This window comes from Aythya ferina, assembly GCF_964211825.1.
Source record: "Aythya ferina genome assembly, chromosome: 25".
Classification (NCBI taxonomy): Eukaryota; Metazoa; Chordata; class Aves; order Anseriformes; family Anatidae; genus Aythya; species Aythya ferina.
In genome coordinates this window covers 5,120,493-5,136,391 of record NC_140323.1, presented here as the reverse complement: position 1 = coordinate 5,136,391, position 15,899 = coordinate 5,120,493, and the positions used below count along the sequence as shown (strand labels likewise).

Sequence of the window (15,899 nt, the reverse complement as noted above, 5' to 3'; positions counted from 1 at the left end):
GGCTCCTTGAGGGTTTTCTTTTTTTCATAATTGGAGAGAAGTGGTAGAATTATGACAGGATTGGGAGAACGGGGTATCCGCAAATAATTTAGAGTAGTGACGTTAATTAGATTAAATGCAATTCAGTGCCATGTTAGATTAGCCTGCAGTGGTCTTCAGTGCAGAATAGCCTTCCCCCTCTCCCTCCTTTTGTATGCAAGCAGTTAAGAAAAATAATAATAACGTAGAGCCGAGGCTTTGGCTTGGTGTGTGAGCAGAGCAGGGCTGAAACACAGCTCTGAGCGTGTGCCAGGCTGGCTCTGATGCCAGCCCTCCAGCCGCCGAGGGACACGATGTGCACGGGGCTGGATCCCCTTTGCCCTGCAACTCCCCGTGCTCGGGTGCTGGCTGCGCGTTGCTTTCACCTGCCACATGCTGCTGGAGCACGGGCATCTCCCACGAGCAGCGAGTGGGAGCTCTGCTCTGCACCTTCCCCTTCCCAACTGCCCCTCCTGGCTTGCAGGCGCTGCCCCCCGGGTGCCGCCGGGCTTTCAGCGTGCTCTGAGAATCGTTTTCATTTGAAACCAGTTCTCATTTTTGCCATTTTCAAGTAGCCATCTAGGGCAGAACTTAACTGCTGTATTCCAGTCGTGTTTTGCACCAAGTGGTGACCTCTTCAGACCAGCGACCTCTCAGAGATCCCACAGACAAGGTTTCACAGCTGCTGCATGTGGTGAGATAGAGGGAGAACGTGGCACGCTTGCAGCCCTTGGGGAATTCGTTCAGACAGACACAGGTAGATCCGTGTGCGGCTCACGCCTGGGCAGCCGGCCTTGGTTTCAAGCTGAAGCAACCTCCAGCTGTCCAGGGAATGGAGTGGGCAGGAGGTCTCGAGCTGCTGGAGCTGGGCTTGCTCTTCCTAAAGGCTGTGCCGTGTGTCTCTCTCTGCCCCACGGCGGCGTTTGGTGACCGATCCTGCACATTGGTGAGGGCTGAGCCGCTGGGGAGCGAGGGGCAGCTGCCACCTGGACGCGCCGGCCATCCACCCTTAACAATGGTGAATCCGATCTGAGGATCTCGGCGGCCTGGTTCACGCCGGCTGGCAGATTTATTGCCGAAATGGCTTTCATTTATTTTTATGACTTAGGGAGCTCATAAGCCACATTACATGGTATTGTCTCCTGTTTATCACTGCTGCCAGGATACTGGAAACGGATTTCTTCCTCGGTCCCCAGACTGATTTCGATGCCCTGGATGAGCACCCCGTAAGAGCGGAATTGGACCCTGGTGTAAGAGCTCCTGCCAAGCGTCTGAGCGGGGACCAATTCATGCAGCGAAAGGATTTTTTTGACAGCTCTCCAGTGCGTCAGGCGCTGCTTGGGTGGCTCACGAGGGCTGTGCTTTGTCTAGGACGGTTTGCTTTTTTGGGTTATCTCTGGATGGGGACGGTGTGAGCGTGTTCAGCCTCACCTGACCTGTGGGATGCAGAAGCCAGGCTCCGAGGGAGCACTTTGGGGACTTTTTGAGGGCTGGGGACCGAGGGCAGCACAGCGCTGAGCACCGCGCACCATGAAAGCGACTTCGCGGAGAGCAGCGAGCTCAGAGTGGGTTTTGAAGTGGGTGGACCAGAACTGGCAATTTAGAGAATACTTACATTTGATTCATTAGTAGCTCCAGGCCCAATAAACATTAAAAAAGCCATTAAAGTAGCAGTTAATTTTTTTTGCTCTCAATAAAATTGCCTGAACTTGACAACCGTGACCGATTCCCTCCGTTGCCATTGTCACGCTGCCAGTGTGCATGGGGGGAAAAAAATTAAGCAAAAATGAAGTTGCTGTGTGCTAATCTAGGATTTATTGTAGGCTTTTGTATAGGAGTCCTTTCCACAATCAATGCTATGTGAAGAGCTGGGCCTTCATTGTCAGGGCCTTGGCAAAACAAATATTTCTTTTCCCCTAGTTTCCCCTGAACTACCTTGAACTGCAGCTACCACTAAGGGAAGGCACAAAACCATGAGGCTGGCTACAAATATAAATTCTCATGGCCAAGGGCTGCTGTTGCTCCATGAAATCGGGGTGGGTAGGTCCCAGTTTTGGGGTCGACAGCCACCAGAGCGGGTTTGTCAGAGGGGCTGAGCACCCAGGGCTGGCTCATGGTGCTGTAGGTGCTCAGCGGGGCCTCTGCTCGAGGCTGGATCCACCCTGGGAGGTTTTAGGTCTTTGGGGCTGTGAAAGGGGGTGAGAAGCCCCAAAGAACAGATCGTGCACATGCACAGACAGAATGCAAGCTTGTTTTTAGGACAAGGTAATGAATTAGTCCATCAGCACAGCGTTAGCTGCTCCTGCCCTGTTGAACAAGATTTATTGGACCAAGCATGGGTCCGTGCAGCCCCAGCACATCGAAGCTCCCAGCCAGGCTCTGCCCAGCACCGCAGAGCTCCGATGGGTTTGACTGCAGGTACGGTGCGAGGTCAAACGTGCAAATTCCAGCCCCCCAGGGAACTAAGACCCTCAGCCTTTAGCTGCTAACGGATTTGGGGACAGAGTTTGTTGCCGGCTGCTTTGGTGGCTTTGTCAGCTCGCAGGAATGCCCTCGCTGTAGCTCATCTTCCTAAATTCCCTGCCTTCCCTTTCCCTCGGGGTGCTGCCCAAGGCTGCTGGGCTCTGAAGGCTGGTGGCTTTATAGAAGTGTGCAGAATCCTTCTTTGTCTTTATGTTTTTTTCCTGCCTCAGAAGGAGGGCTTGGCGAGTGGCGTGGGGGTGAAGGGAGGCGCAGGCTCTGTGCTTTGGGACTCGCTGCGTTATCCCTGTTCGCGCTGGCTCTGTGGTGAGCTGGATGCGGCTCCATCTCCAGCATCCAGGCTCTTGGTTGCCAAAAGTAAAGCAAGAGCAGTGACAGCAAAATCCTTGACAAGATGCAAATTGTCTTGAATTTACTGAGAAGGGGGAGAAAAAAGAGCTTTGTGTGCATTAATCTAAGAAAAAATGGATGCTTTGGCTCATCCAGCTGAAGGCACTCTGCTATAGATGTTTGCAGAAGCCTTTGTAGTCTGGAAAAGCTGTGTTTGGGTTTTGCATCTGTTGCTTTTAATAGCAAACACATTCTGGTCTCAGTTCTTCCCTGCAGTCCGCCGCCTGTCTTTAATACATGGTTTAGTAACAGCGGCAGCACTTGTATGAGCGTGAGCCTAGCGAGACAGGCGGGATTCATTAAACTGCATTGCTGGCTGGATAAGGCTCCGCGTCCTATACGAAACTTTCTTTGCCTTGGGCCCTTCCTTAGCTGGAAAGAGAGAATGGACCCGAGCCAGGCTCTGTGCAAGAAGCAGCATCTGAAAATTGGGTAGTTAAGTGCCTGCGGAGCGCCCTGCTGGAGCAGCAGTGCTGGCAGATTTCGACGGCTCCGCTTTTGGCACGCTCGGCTTTGGGGTCACCTAACTGGCAGGAGGGGACGCTGCCTTCGTACAGTGCGAGCTCCGACTGTGCTTTTCTCCTTTGATGAGAAACCTGGAGCCTCGCAGGCTGTTTAATTACAGTGTAGGATGCGAAGCGTGACTAAAGTGGAGCCTTGCTCTAAAAGCTGGGTTTCCATCCAGACAAGAGTTAGGTCATTGGAAGATCTCTGCTCTCCTTTGGGGCCACGCAGAGGGCAGGGACAGTGTTTGGAGGTGTCCCTTGTGGTCCTGGGCATTTGCCCCTCTCTGTGAAGGGAGTCCTGCTCAGCCCCAAAGAAGCTGGAGCATGGATTTGGGGATGATATCGTGACACCCAGACTGAGGGCAGGAATGTTTCCTGGGCCAAACTGATGCCCGAAGGGGAGTTAAGGGACACGTTGTGCTCCTGTGCCTGCTGCAAAAAAAAAGCACAGCCTTTGCTTCTTAGGGGGTTGTTTCAGGGATCACCCCAGCTGTTCTAGGAACAAAACACTTCCAACAATTATTGTATGCGTGGGGTGCTGTACCAAAATCCAGATTAATGCCAGCACAAGTGCTCTAGGAGCAGCCCCTGAACACATCCCTGCTGCAGGGCGGGCAGTGCCGAGAGCTGTTCCTGATGGAAGTGAGGAGCTGTCGCCTGTGCCCTGAAGGAGAAAATGGTGAGGTGTGGGATGGACAGGGTGCTCAGACACCACCGCTCACCAGCATGAGCAAAAGGAGAGCTCTGGTCCTCCTGCAGCCCCGAGCTGTGCTCAGCCTGGCAGCCTGCACAAGGTAAGAAGCACTTGTCACAACGGATACAGCCCGAGCTACATCTTCAGAAAGTTTGGGTGATTCTAATTGGCATTTCTGAGCCGTAGAGGACTGGGTAACAGCAAAGCAAGTCCCTGGGAGCTTTCCTCTCCCCTGCCTTGGGCTTTTGCTGCATTTGTCCTCAGAGGACCTTGAGCGGGGCCAGCTGTAAGCCTGGGCTCGGGGTGCTGGGGCTGCTCGGCAGCCTGCAGCGGGGCGCTCAGGAGATGGCATCTCCTGGCCTGCTTGCTGACCTCTGTCAGCACCAATGGCCTGCTTTTAAAAAAGCAAACAGCAAAAACACACACACACACACACACAAAATACACCATACAGTGGGGTATCGTTTTTACAAACCTCACCAAAGAGCAGTTTCTCTGGAATTTTGCAGCCCTGCATTGAGGCAGTCTCCCTGGAGCAGCGCTGCGTGGTGGAGAGGCTTTGTTCTGCTCGTCACTGAGCGCCTCTTCCCTTGTTCCTCTGCGAGCTGCTGGGTGGGGATGTTTCTCCATTTCTCCCCTGCTTGTTACAGCAAAGGGATGGCTCCTGCCTGCTTCAGGGACAGACCCAGCGGCCTCGGCAGCTTGGTGCCTGGCAGGGCAGAGGGCAGAAAGCCAGGGCAGGGAGGAAGAGAAGGCTGAAGGCCGGTGGTGAGAAGCACAAACCCCTGGGAAAGGCAGGGAAGGAGGAAAGCTGCAGAGGACCCCAGCAGGGTCTCAGTGCCAGGGAACCCTCCTTGCTTAGGGGGCTCCTGATGTGAAGGATTTATCAGACACAGCGAGCAGGGCACCGAGCAGACCCATGGCAATCGCTGCGTGGCGCAGGGGCAGGTGGCAGCGGGACCAGGGCACTGAGCAAAGCACCCCTGCCCCTTGGCTTTTGTCTGAACAGCGTGTTAAATGCAAACAGGTTTAAAGTCTGAGAATAAACAGCTCATCTGTTCAGCTGGCAAAGGTTAAAAGATCTCCAGCGTGTTTGCATTTAATTATCTATTTTAGTGGCAGCTTATTTTTTTCTTTGGAGATGAAATCCGGATGGGTATAAAGGACGCTCCTCCAAGCAGAGGCTCATGCACAATAGAGTAATGATTTATTCAGAGCTGCTCTGCTTTGTCTATCCTGGTTAAGTACCCTGAGAATACAGACTGGCACCGAGGGAATTTAATGTGACACATCAAAATAAGGAGTAGTAGAGAAAGCTGTGGCTCTTACAGTATTTAACTAGCTTGTACCCTTGCTGCACGGCAAGCCATTTTTATCGAATTGGAGATGCCAAAAGTGGGAGAACACCTATCGCCTTGCCTTGGGCCCGGCATGGCATATGTCAGCATAAAACAGGCAAGCTGGAAATGTGTGTGCAGCCTGGAAATGTGTGAGCAAACTGGAAATGTGTGTGCAGGCTGGAAATGTGTGAGCAAACTGGAAATGCGTGCACAGCCAGCTCCACGCTGCTCGTTTGGAGAGGGGCCGTGCTAGCCAGGCGTGGCTGTGCTACAGCGCACTAGCACCAAAAGGCTCACTGCTGGAAAATCAGCAGGAGTAAAAAATGCACAGAGGAGCAGCAAACCTATTGATTTTGGTACGTGAGACTTAGGTGTAGCCAATGTCACCGTTTGCTCAGGTCCACGCTGCCCTCGCTGGTGTGTGCAAGGTTTGCTCGGTGCGCCCGCATCCACCCCGAGCCCCTGCGCCTGCTGCAGCTCCAGCGCCTGGCTCTCTGGGGAGGAACTGAGCAGCTGAGCTCAGGGATGGGCAGGTCCCGGGGTGCTGAGCGGGCTGAGGGGCTGGGAGCTGCAGGCTCCAGGTACCCATGCCATGACCTTAACCTGCTGCTGCTGTGGGGATGTCGGGAGGCGTCCCCTCATGCTGCCCTTTGCCCCCCCCCCAGGCAGGAGGGTAATGCTTTGCTCAGCAGGCTTCTGGAGACACCCCACTGCTGGCTCTGGTCACCTTCTGTCCATTTAAAAGGCCCTTTAAAAGCTGTCTCGCTCCAGGAGATGAATTTCTTGCATACGTGGTTCCTCCCCAGGATGTTCTGGTGACCTCTTCAGCAGAGTTGCAGCTTGCGAAAGCACTTGGCCGGGTGAGGTGCGTGGCTGTGGAGTTAAGCTGCCCTTCATCCTCTTCTCTGAGCCAAGTACACATCTCCCACTGCTACAGAAACACACTGAACGGGGCTTTTTGGCTTAAAAATTGTGAGCAAGGAAGGAGGGATGTGTTCCCTTTCCAGTGGGCTGCTGCTAACGAGCTGGGTGATCGCTGCCTCCGACAGCGGCAGCCTCTGTGCCCTGCTTGGGTCGAGGTTTGCTCTCTGCCTGGTTTGGAGCCTGGGCTGCTCTTCCAGCACATGGGCACCAGCAGAGCCTTCCACCAGCAGAGAGCCTCCTCGTGCAACTGGGAGCAGCGCAGGGCAGCCTCCACGGCACAGTGCCAGCCTTGGCAGAGGCTTCGTGTGCTGTTACCACTCAGGTGCAGGTTGGCTTGCAGGACACGAGGTGCAATCTATCAGCGTGTGGCCCCCTGGAGCTGCCACCCATCCCACGGTGCCATTTCGAGTGGCCCCAGGGGCGCTTTGCAGCTGGCAGCAGGTGCCCCAGCCCAGCGCCCAGCCTGCTGCTGCGAGCTGACCTTTGGGAAGGCGGGGAACAAACCGCCCTCGTCAGCTGCAGGGCCTCAAGCCCCAGCTTTCGGCTGTTTAAGCAGCTCCCGATGACAAACGCTTTTGTGCTGCAGCTGTCTGCTCCAGATCTGCGGTCTCGGTCCCCCCAAGGCCTGCCAGGAATCGAGGGCGTCGGGCGGCTCTGCCTGCCAAGGGAGGACGGGGGCAGAGGAGCGCCCGTCTCGCTGCTGCGGGCGCTGGCGGTCACCGAGCGCCTGCCGAGCCCTGCTTCCCAGCCACCCGCTGATTTAATTTGCCACTGTCATTTGCTAAATAATTGTTTCTCTGCAGTCTGGCCTCCGAGGGCAGCTCTCCCAGCGACATTGCTTCGGGCACCTCTTATCTGCAGCGTTAATTCGCCGCTGCTCTGAGCACTCATCTCAGCGCCCTGCTGGCAGAGCAAATCCTGGGGACGGAGAGCCCAAGGAGTTACCGTGACAGGCTACAGACGTGGCACGTGGCTGAGCCCCATCTTCCAGTGGGCACAAACCGAGCAAGCAGAGTGGGAAGGAACTTAAAAACTGCCCTTTAAAGAGAACAGGGAGAGATTCTCCCCCCAGCTCCCGTTCCTGAAGCCCTGGCCGTCCTGCCCGCTGGTTGCGCAGCCCGTGTGCCCTTGCAGCAGCACGTTGCCCGACAGCCAATTTTAATTAGGTTTCTCTTACAAAACCAAAATGTGGAACAGCAGAGCGCCGGCAGCTCAGACCTTCAGCTGTGCCTCTCCCGAGAGCAGAGGGAGGCAGGTCCTGGGGGGGGATCTGGGTGCGGGCCGGCGCTGCACGTCCCTGAGCCCCGAGCTCGCTGCTGCGGTGCCGTGGTCGCACGAGAGCCATGGGGAGCCGAGCCCGGGCTGCACACTGAGCTCCCCCAGGTATGGGGAGAAACGGGTGGTGGTGGAGGGGGGTGAGTAAGCACAGTTTGCATGCATCCATCCCTTCCTGCTCTGCACGGGGCAGGGGGCACGAGCCGAGCTGTAGCCAAGCAGTGAGGGGCAGGCAGCGCGTCCCTGGGGGAAAGGAGGAGAAAGCTGAGCTCTGCTGCTCTCGTGGAAATAAATGCGTTTTCTCGGTGGCCCTGGAGGGAGGCTGAGCAGAGCCCGATGCTGGGGGTTACTCAGATGCTGGGGGTTACTCGGGCATTGGGAAATGGCATTATTAAGTAGCAATTTGCCTCTCAGACGAGGTCGCTGTAATGATGGCCTGGAACCCAGAGGCTGGGTGAGGACGCTTGCGGCAGGCTGTGCTGGGCAGGGGGCAGCAGCACTGACCCCCCAGGCCACCCTGCAGGTGCTGCAGTGCCACAGCCCCTCTCGTGCCAGCTGTGTCGGTGCCAAAGTGGGGACGTGAGGCTGCGTGGGGCTGAGCTGCCTCCTCGGGGCCAGCACCAGGGGGCTGCATGGGCTGTGCTGGGGACCGAGGTGGGGTGGGGGCTGTAACGTGCATGGGCTCTGCTCCCACGTCTCCCCTTCCTGTCCCCACAGGGCTGTAATGTCATGGAAGACCAGGACCTTCGGGACATCGGGATCGGTGACCCGCAGCACCGCCGCAAACTCCTGCAGGCAGCTCGCTCCCTCCCGAAGGTGAGCGCCGATGTCCCCATGGGGAGCAGGGCCCGGCGTGGCTCTGAGGGCAGAGGGAACAAAACCAGGCCCTCTGCCTCCAGCTGTGTCCCGGTGACCCCAAAGGATGGCGGGGGCAGCGGGGAGGGGTTAGGAGGAGGAACGTGTGGGCCTCCAGCTCCAGGGGTGGGATGAACCCTGGGAGGCATCTCAGTGCTGGGGACGGGGGGGTGTCCCTCCTGGGGGGCCTGCTCTGAGCAGCCTCTTCTGCCGCATGTCCTTGGCTCAGTGGCTGCAGAGATGGGGAGTGCCAATGAGAAGAGCAGGAGAAAAGGGGTTTTTGCAAGAAGAAAGGCTGGTGCAGAGCCAGGGAAACTAGTTTTAACCTCACTGACACCTCCCCTGCTGTAACCAGGGCCCTTGTTCCTGCGTGCGAGTTCAGAGAGGATTCAGCTCGCCTGCTGTGCTGGGAAGGCCACGGAAAGGGCTTTTCTGGAGCTGTTTTCCTCGCTTATGCCAGGCAGACCGTGCCTCTTGCTGTGGTTGGGGTGGGCAGTGGTGCCCTCGAAGCTCCCACAGCTTCTCCTGCCCACCTGGGAGAGGGCTCGCGGCAAGGGCGAGGCTGCTGAGGTTCATTCCCTGTTTGTGCAGCGATGTTTTGTACATTAAAGCTGCGAGGGGAGATGGTGATAGCATTTAAACTGGCTGTAATTGCAGACGCTGCATGCTTTGGGCTCCCTGCCCCGGGGCTTTAACCTCTTTGTGCCTTGCGCTTTCGCAGTTAAAACCCCTGGGCTGCGATGGGAACAGCCAGCCTTCGGTTCCCGCCTGGCTCGACTCCTTGGGGCTGCAGGACTACATCCAGTCCTTCCTCTCGAGTGGCTACAGCTCTATCGACACTGTGAAAAACCTCTGGGAGCTTGAAATAGTAAACGTGAGTACTGCTGGGGTCCTGCCTGCCTTCCCCCGGGCTGTTCCTCACAGGGAGCTGTGTTCAACGCGAGCGCACCGCTCGGAGGGGGACGCTTTGCTTCGTGCAGGGGGCAGGAAAGCTGGGGGGCGTGCGGGGAGCTGCAGCTCCTGTGCTCCCCAAAGCTGCTGTGCATCTCTCCAGCCCTGCTGACGGCCACCCGCCTCTCCCTGCAGGTGCTGAAGGTGAACCTGCTCGGCCATCGGAAGAGGATCATCGCCTCGCTGGCGGACCGGCCCTACGAGGAGCCACCAGCCAAGCCGCCGCGGTTCTCGCAGCTGAGAGTGAGTCACCGGTTGTGTCCCCACTCCCGGTAGTGGCCGGGTGCTTTGCTCTGCCCTGGCTCACCTTTGCTTTCCTCCCTTTTCTTTCAAAGAACTAATCCCGGGTCTGCCAGGAATGACCACCTCCTGCTTAGTGGCTGACACCTCTGAGGGGCTCAAGGAGCACGTTTAGGGAGGGCGTAGGTCCTGGGTGGGCAGCGAGGCTCAGCAGGGAGGCTGGTTCAGCCTGCCGCTGCTTCTTTCATGCACAGGAAATTCTGCCTAGCAAAATCAATAAAAAAGAAAATAAAACCCCTACAATGTCAATATTTAAGTTAAAACTCCTCTGAAAGTAGGTAGCGAGAGTAATAAGTGTAGAGAGTGGTCTTTGAAAATTGCATTGCTTTTATTTCTCAAAAAAAAAAAAAAAAAAAAAAAGGCTTTTTTTTCTGATTAGAACAAATCGATTTGACCTGGAAGCTCGGGTTACTCCTGGCTCTCAGACACTTGGTGGTTTGGGAAGAAAGTTCCTGAAGTGCTGAGGCAACCACACGCAGCTGGCGGTGCAGAGGAGGGAGTTTTGTGTTGAGCCGTTCCCATGGAGGCACCTTGGCTGCTGCCGTAGGTGATGCAGAGCCCAAGACACAGCTGGTGCTGTAGATGATGCAGAGCCCGATTCTCCCACCCCAAATCAGACTGAGCGACCTCTGGCAATGTGACAGCCAGACCGGCTCTCACTTGGCTGGAGCCCTGACCTGTCTGATTCCTCCTCATCTCTGCTGGGTCTTCTCACAAGCACCCGCATCAGAAAACCTCCTGGTTGCAGGAAGGGGAAAATTCCCCTTATCTCAGACCAGCCTGAACCCTGGAGCACTAAGACAGAGAGAACAAATTTCAGGTGCCACGTTTTGCCGGGCAAACCTTGCTTTGGTTGGGCCACGCAGCAGCGACCGGCACCGTCCCTTGGACAGATGCACCCTGCTCAGCTGCTGCGATGGGATGCAGCTGGGATGTGACGTTTTGATTGCACCCCTGGGGAGGCTGAGATCCGTCTCCTTGGGCTGCTGGGGTTGTCTAAGAGCTGCTGCTCCCGCAGCCAAGTAGCCCTCGGGGTGATTTGTGGATGTTGATTTTTGCTGCAGCACTGGGAGCTTTGGACGTCAGGCCCCTCTGTACTGGGGTGTCTGGGAGGGGAGCGGTCGTGTTTGCCGTTCTTCCTGAGAACTGCTGTCTGGGAGCTGGATTTAACAAAGCACTGAGCTTGCAGCTAACCTGCGAGCTTCGTAGGAGGGCAGCAAGGCACGCAGGGTGAGCGGGTCGCACTGCTTCCTCCCAGTGTTTGCAGATCGGCTTCCTGGAGCAGGAACTGGGAGCGACTGGGGTTTCCCCGTCCCAGCCATCTGCTCCTTTCTCTGCTGCAGAGCTCCTCTCTTCTGCCCTGCATTCCCAGGGCTTTTTAAGCAGTCGTAACTGCAGCAAGTTGTGCTGCCATGCCCTGCTTGCTCGCACTGGAGTTTTTAGGAACCAGAGTTAGGTGCAAGAAGCTTTGTGCTGGCGCTGCACCCAGAGCTCTGGGAGCCAGGAGGGTGACCCCAAAACCCCCACACCTTCACCCACCACCTTCCCAGAGGAGAGAAGCCCCGGTGGGAAGCAGCCAGCTTCCCTGAGACGTCCTCCTGGGGCTCAGTGGTGGGGAGAGGAGTCCTTTGGTGCAGCACCGGCCGGTGGGTGTGCGGGGTTTGGAGGCTGAGGAGGAGAACGGGGCCGTTCGCAGCCCTTCCTGGCGCTGCAGCTGGTGCCTCCCAGCGCCTGGCTGCGGCTGGGGAGCGGAAGGACGTCAATGGCAAATTAAGCAAGCCCCTTGAATAGGACTAATGCGTGCTGCAGCTGCGAGCTCCCCGCGCTGCCTGCCGGGCCGCTTGGCACGGCCAGGCTGCGAGTGCTGCCTGCAGGCAGAGCCAGGCTCTCCGGGGGCGGCTGATCCCAGGGCTTTGCTCGGTGCTTTAGCAGAGCCCTGCAAACACCCTGCCCGCAGCCCGGCGTGCCTCCTGCCCTCCTCAGACAGGAGGTGGGGATGTGCTTGGGTGCTGCGTACCTGCCTGGAACCGTCCTGGAGCAGAGCAGGGGTGCGGAGGGGAAAAGAAACGACCTGAGTGAAGGTGCTGAGCCACAAGCCCGCAGAGCAGAGGCTGACCCTGGTAACTCTGCTCACTGCACCCGTTGTGCTGGGCAGTGTAAGGGGCAGTGCAGACCCTGGTCCTGGTTCCTAGGGAGAAATTATCACGGTGATGCCAACTGGAAGCCAGGGCACAGCTTTGGGCTCGAGCCCTTCCCTTCCTTGCGCTCTGGGTGCCTGCAGGGCAGTGGCTGCTGCTCGAGCATCAATTCGGCACAAATCCTGGCTGGGCTGTGCTGATAACACAGTGCAGATAACAGCGCCTGCAGGACCAGCACACCCCAAGAGAAGTGCCAGCAGCCAAATCCTGCTCTGCTGGTGCTGGCTGCCTGCGGCTGCCCGTGCTCCCAGGCCAGAGGGCAGCGGGGGCAGAGGCAGCGCGAGGAGGAGCGCGGTGCGGGCAGGGCTGCGGCGCAGGCTGACGGGGACGGGTCTCGGTGTCTGCCCGTTTCAGTGCCAGGACTTGGTGTCCCAGACATCGTCACCCCTGAGCCAGAACGACTCCTGCACGGGCAGATCCGCAGATCTCTTGCTGCCCTCCGGAGACACTGGGAAGAGGCAACACGAGCGGGGCAGCGAGGTTGCGCCGTACTCCAGAGTGGACCGCTACAAAGCACAGGTCAGTGCCTGCTTCTGTGCGTCCTGCGGGCCCCTCTGCACGGCTCAGTGCAGGCTCCCCCTCCTCTGGAGCCAGCAAGGAGTTAGGATGATGCACGGAGGGTCAGGGAGCAGATCCGGCAGAGCTTCCTTTGCTGCTGCCACCACCAGCAGCTCACCTTGTAGGCCCAAAGCTGGGAAAAAAACAAGGAAACTGTGAAGAAAATAGGGAGGCCATGTAGTTTTCCTAGTCTTTTAGCTGAGAAAATAAGGAAACAGAGACAGGGAGCCTACAGACAGCAACCTGGGCCTCAGTCTCACTACTCAAATGGGTGACGTGCACATCCATGAGCACCTTCACCCGCAGCGTGCTGCCTCCTTCCAGTCCCTGTGAGATTTTGGGAACCATCAACCCCCAGAGCCCCCCCAGGATCTGTGTTTCACCCCAGGGGAGGATGCGCTGTGGTTTTACACGCACCTTTCTACCCCTGCAGGAGGAGCGTCGGGAGTCAAAGCTGACCCTGCGCCCCCCCAGCCTGGCTGCCCCGTACGCCCCAGTCCAGAACTGGCAGCACCAGCCGGAGAAGCTCATCTTCGAGTCCTGCGGGTACGAGGCCAACGTAAGTGGCTCCTGGCTTGTGTGGGTGGATGGGGCGAGGAGGCTGTGGGCTCAGGGTGCTGCACGGGGAGTTGGCACACGCAACCTGCTCCTCTAAAGCCGTGGCTGCTGGCTGCTCGCCGGGCTGTGGCCTTGCTTCGGGGCTGGGAAGTTTGCAGCCGAAGCCTTCGGGGTGTCTGAGAGCACGTTAACATCTCCTCCTCCTCCTGACAGTACCTGGGCTCCATGCTGATCAAGGACCTCCGAGGGACGGAGTCCACGCAGGATGCCTGTGCCAAGATGAGGGTAAGGGGGCTGTGGGGACAGGGGGGTCGGCTCGCAGCCTGAGCGGGATGATGAGGAGAGGGCAACGGGGGGATGTTGGTGTAGCTGTGGTTCTCCAGACCCCACAGGCAGGGAGAGCAGGGGCCCAGGCCATGTAACAGGCTGTGGCCACTGTCACTGGTGAACAGGCCCCTCCCCAGCACCCTTCCCTCTAGTTTGTGTGGCTGTGCAGGAGGAGAATCAGGCTTTTTGCTGAGAAAACCAGGCTCATTTCACATCCCCATCCCTTCCCGTCTCCTTCCACCAGAAGCAGGTTTTCTGCCTCCTGGTCTAAGCCCCCCAGGGACCTGTTCTTGAGGGTCTGTGCTGGCCCCCAGCAGGGTTGGGGTGGTGCTGAGGACGGGGGAGTTGTTCACAGCCGTTCACCTGAGTGTTCTTGTTTCCAAAGAAATCCACCGAACACATGAAGAAGATCCCGACCATAATACTGTCCATCACGTACAAGGGGGTGAAGTTCATCGATGCCTCTAACAAGGTGAGCTTAAAACGCCTCAAAGCTGGTGCCTGGAGGGACAAGACCTGCAGTGTCACCTGCCTGAGGGGCTGCAGGTCGCATCTGGTGCCTCCAGAAGCCACGGCTGGTCCTGCAGAACTGCTGGGACCATGGGGGAGCACCAGGGTGGTGACGGTTACCTGAATGCCAAAGGCTTGGCCAGCAGGCTGCTTGGGGACCCCGTTGCCATTTATTCCTACCAGGGGAAAGAGCTGGCACTGGTCTGGCTGGGAGAAACCCCTCCCTGTCCCCAGCACATGCTTTGTCACCGCTCCCTTTGCTGGGTGTGTTTGCCCTCCCCGCAAGGGTGACGCTGTGGTTGTGTCCTACAGAACGTCATTGCTGAGCACGAGATCCGGAACATTTCCTGCGCTGCTCAGGACCCCGATGATCTCTGCACGTTCGCCTACATCACCAAGGACCTGCAGACCAGCCACCACTACTGCCACGTCTTCAGCACCGTGGATGTGGTGAGTCGGGGTGGAGCGTCCGGCCTCAGGGCTGTTTGTGTCCATCTCCCTTCAGGCCACCTCTGAGTGCCCTGAGGTGCTGCCAGGAGAGATGTTGCAGTCCGAGCGGTCAGAGCGTTGCTGAAGGAAGCGAACACTCACACCTCTTTGTGTGTGGGTTCAGTCTGTGTGATCAGACTCCAGCGATGGTTTCTGTTTCGGGTGGGTCCAATCTGTGCAGTTGTGTAATTACTCAGCTTTATTGGCAAGGCAGAGACCAGGATCTGGCCCATTCCGGGGCTCTTACCTATTTCTACCCTAAAACCTTCCGTTAGGAGTCCTAGCTCAGAATGCTTTTACTTTCTAGCCCTGTTGACAAAGAGGATATTTGTCTGCCTTCATTACTGCAGTCTCCAGTGCTGAATAAACCAGGGCAGGAGATTTTTCCTCTTGGGGAATATGCTGTGAACAAAGCCCTAACATGCTCTCAATTACACACAGTGTAATAGGCTGATTTAACAGCCTTTTAATTCACTGAGTGTGTGGAAGCATCGCTTGCTTTTCTTCTTGGGCAGAATCAGTTATGCAAATTGTTTGGCTTTTTTCTCTTTCTGACGCAAAACGCTGCTACATTGCGATGCCCAAGGGGCCACAGCAGGCTTGCAGGTGGCCCTGGGAAGGTGTGGGGGACGTTGCTCTGCGGAGAGGGAGCTGGGGACGTGGCAGGATGAGCCCTGCTGAGGGTCTGCGTCTCCAGGGCAAGCTCGTCCCTCGGCTGCTGAGTGCATGGGTCAGGGTGTGGAGCTCACGTGCACCTAATGGCTGTGTGTTTTCTGCTCTCTCCAAAGAACCTGACGTACGAGATCATCCTCACGTTGGGGCAGGCGTTTGAGGTCGCCTACCAGCTGGCCCTCCAAGCCCAGAGAGCGAAGCCGCTGGGCGCTGCAGCAGCAGAGACGATCGAAACAAAATCTTCCAAACCGGTGCCTAAACCACGAGCCGGCGTGAGGAAATCTGCAGTACGTATGCGCAAGTGTCATCTGCGTGGTCCTAGCTGGGGTTTCTCCTGGGCATAGCTTGCCTAAACCCCCTTGTCGTGGTGGGGAAGCCTGGGTGCAGACGGGGTGCCCGTAGCTTCAGGCACTGCTGGTACTGCAGCAGTTGTGGCTCTGCTGGTGGCTGTGCTGTGGTGGCAGGGCTTCCCCTGCTGGGATGAGGGTGAGAAGAGGTGGAAATGCCCCGGGTGGGATGGGGGTTAAGTGTCCTGCTTGGATCCAGTGCAGCTTCCTTGTGCAAACCTGCAGAGCCACAGGGAGCTCAGTGGGCACCCTGCAGTTTGCAGCGTGGGAGCGCCCTCGGAGCCAAAACACGCCGAGGTTGGAGCTGCTGAGGAGCAGGGACTGCTGCACCAGCCATTGCTTTCCTTTAATGTCTCCTTTTGTCTGTGTTCTGCTTGCTTCCCCCCGCTCAGGTGCCGCTCCCTCCCGACACCCGCTGTTGTTACTGTCACACCTGTACAACACACCGCCCCTCCTACCTGCCGCTGCAGTCTGTTAGTCCCGGAGCTAAGGTCTTTACCCTTTTC

The 15,899-nt window shown here is 57.3% G+C and overlaps 1 protein-coding gene across 17 annotated transcripts in view; it reads left to right on the top strand.

Moving 5' to 3' along the window:
- ANKS1A (ankyrin repeat and sterile alpha motif domain containing 1A) overlaps positions 1–15,899 on the top strand; it is a 106,480-nt gene that overhangs the window by 83,707 nt on the left and 6,874 nt on the right. For 11 of the 17 annotated variants that reach the window (XR_014685772.1, XR_014685773.1, XM_084497986.1 and 8 more), the window contains 10 exons: positions 8,346–8,444; positions 9,205–9,357; positions 9,570–9,677; positions 12,287–12,451; positions 12,924–13,049; positions 13,262–13,333; positions 13,761–13,847; positions 14,198–14,335; positions 15,163–15,333; positions 15,786–15,884. Coding sequence is in view for 15 of the 17 variants with exons in the window: in XM_084497986.1 (XP_084354112.1) it covers positions 8,346–8,444; positions 9,205–9,357; positions 9,570–9,677; positions 12,287–12,451; positions 12,924–13,049; positions 13,262–13,333; positions 13,761–13,847; positions 14,198–14,335; positions 15,163–15,333; positions 15,786–15,884 (1,218 nt within the window). In the remaining 2 variants the exon portion in view is untranslated. The remainder of the gene's footprint in view (positions 1–8,345; positions 8,445–9,204; positions 9,358–9,569; positions 9,678–12,286; positions 12,452–12,923; positions 13,050–13,261; positions 13,334–13,760; positions 13,848–14,197; positions 14,336–15,162; positions 15,334–15,785; positions 15,885–15,899) is intronic. The other 6 variants (XM_084497988.1, XM_084497987.1, XM_084497983.1 and 3 more) reach the window with 1 other exon arrangement.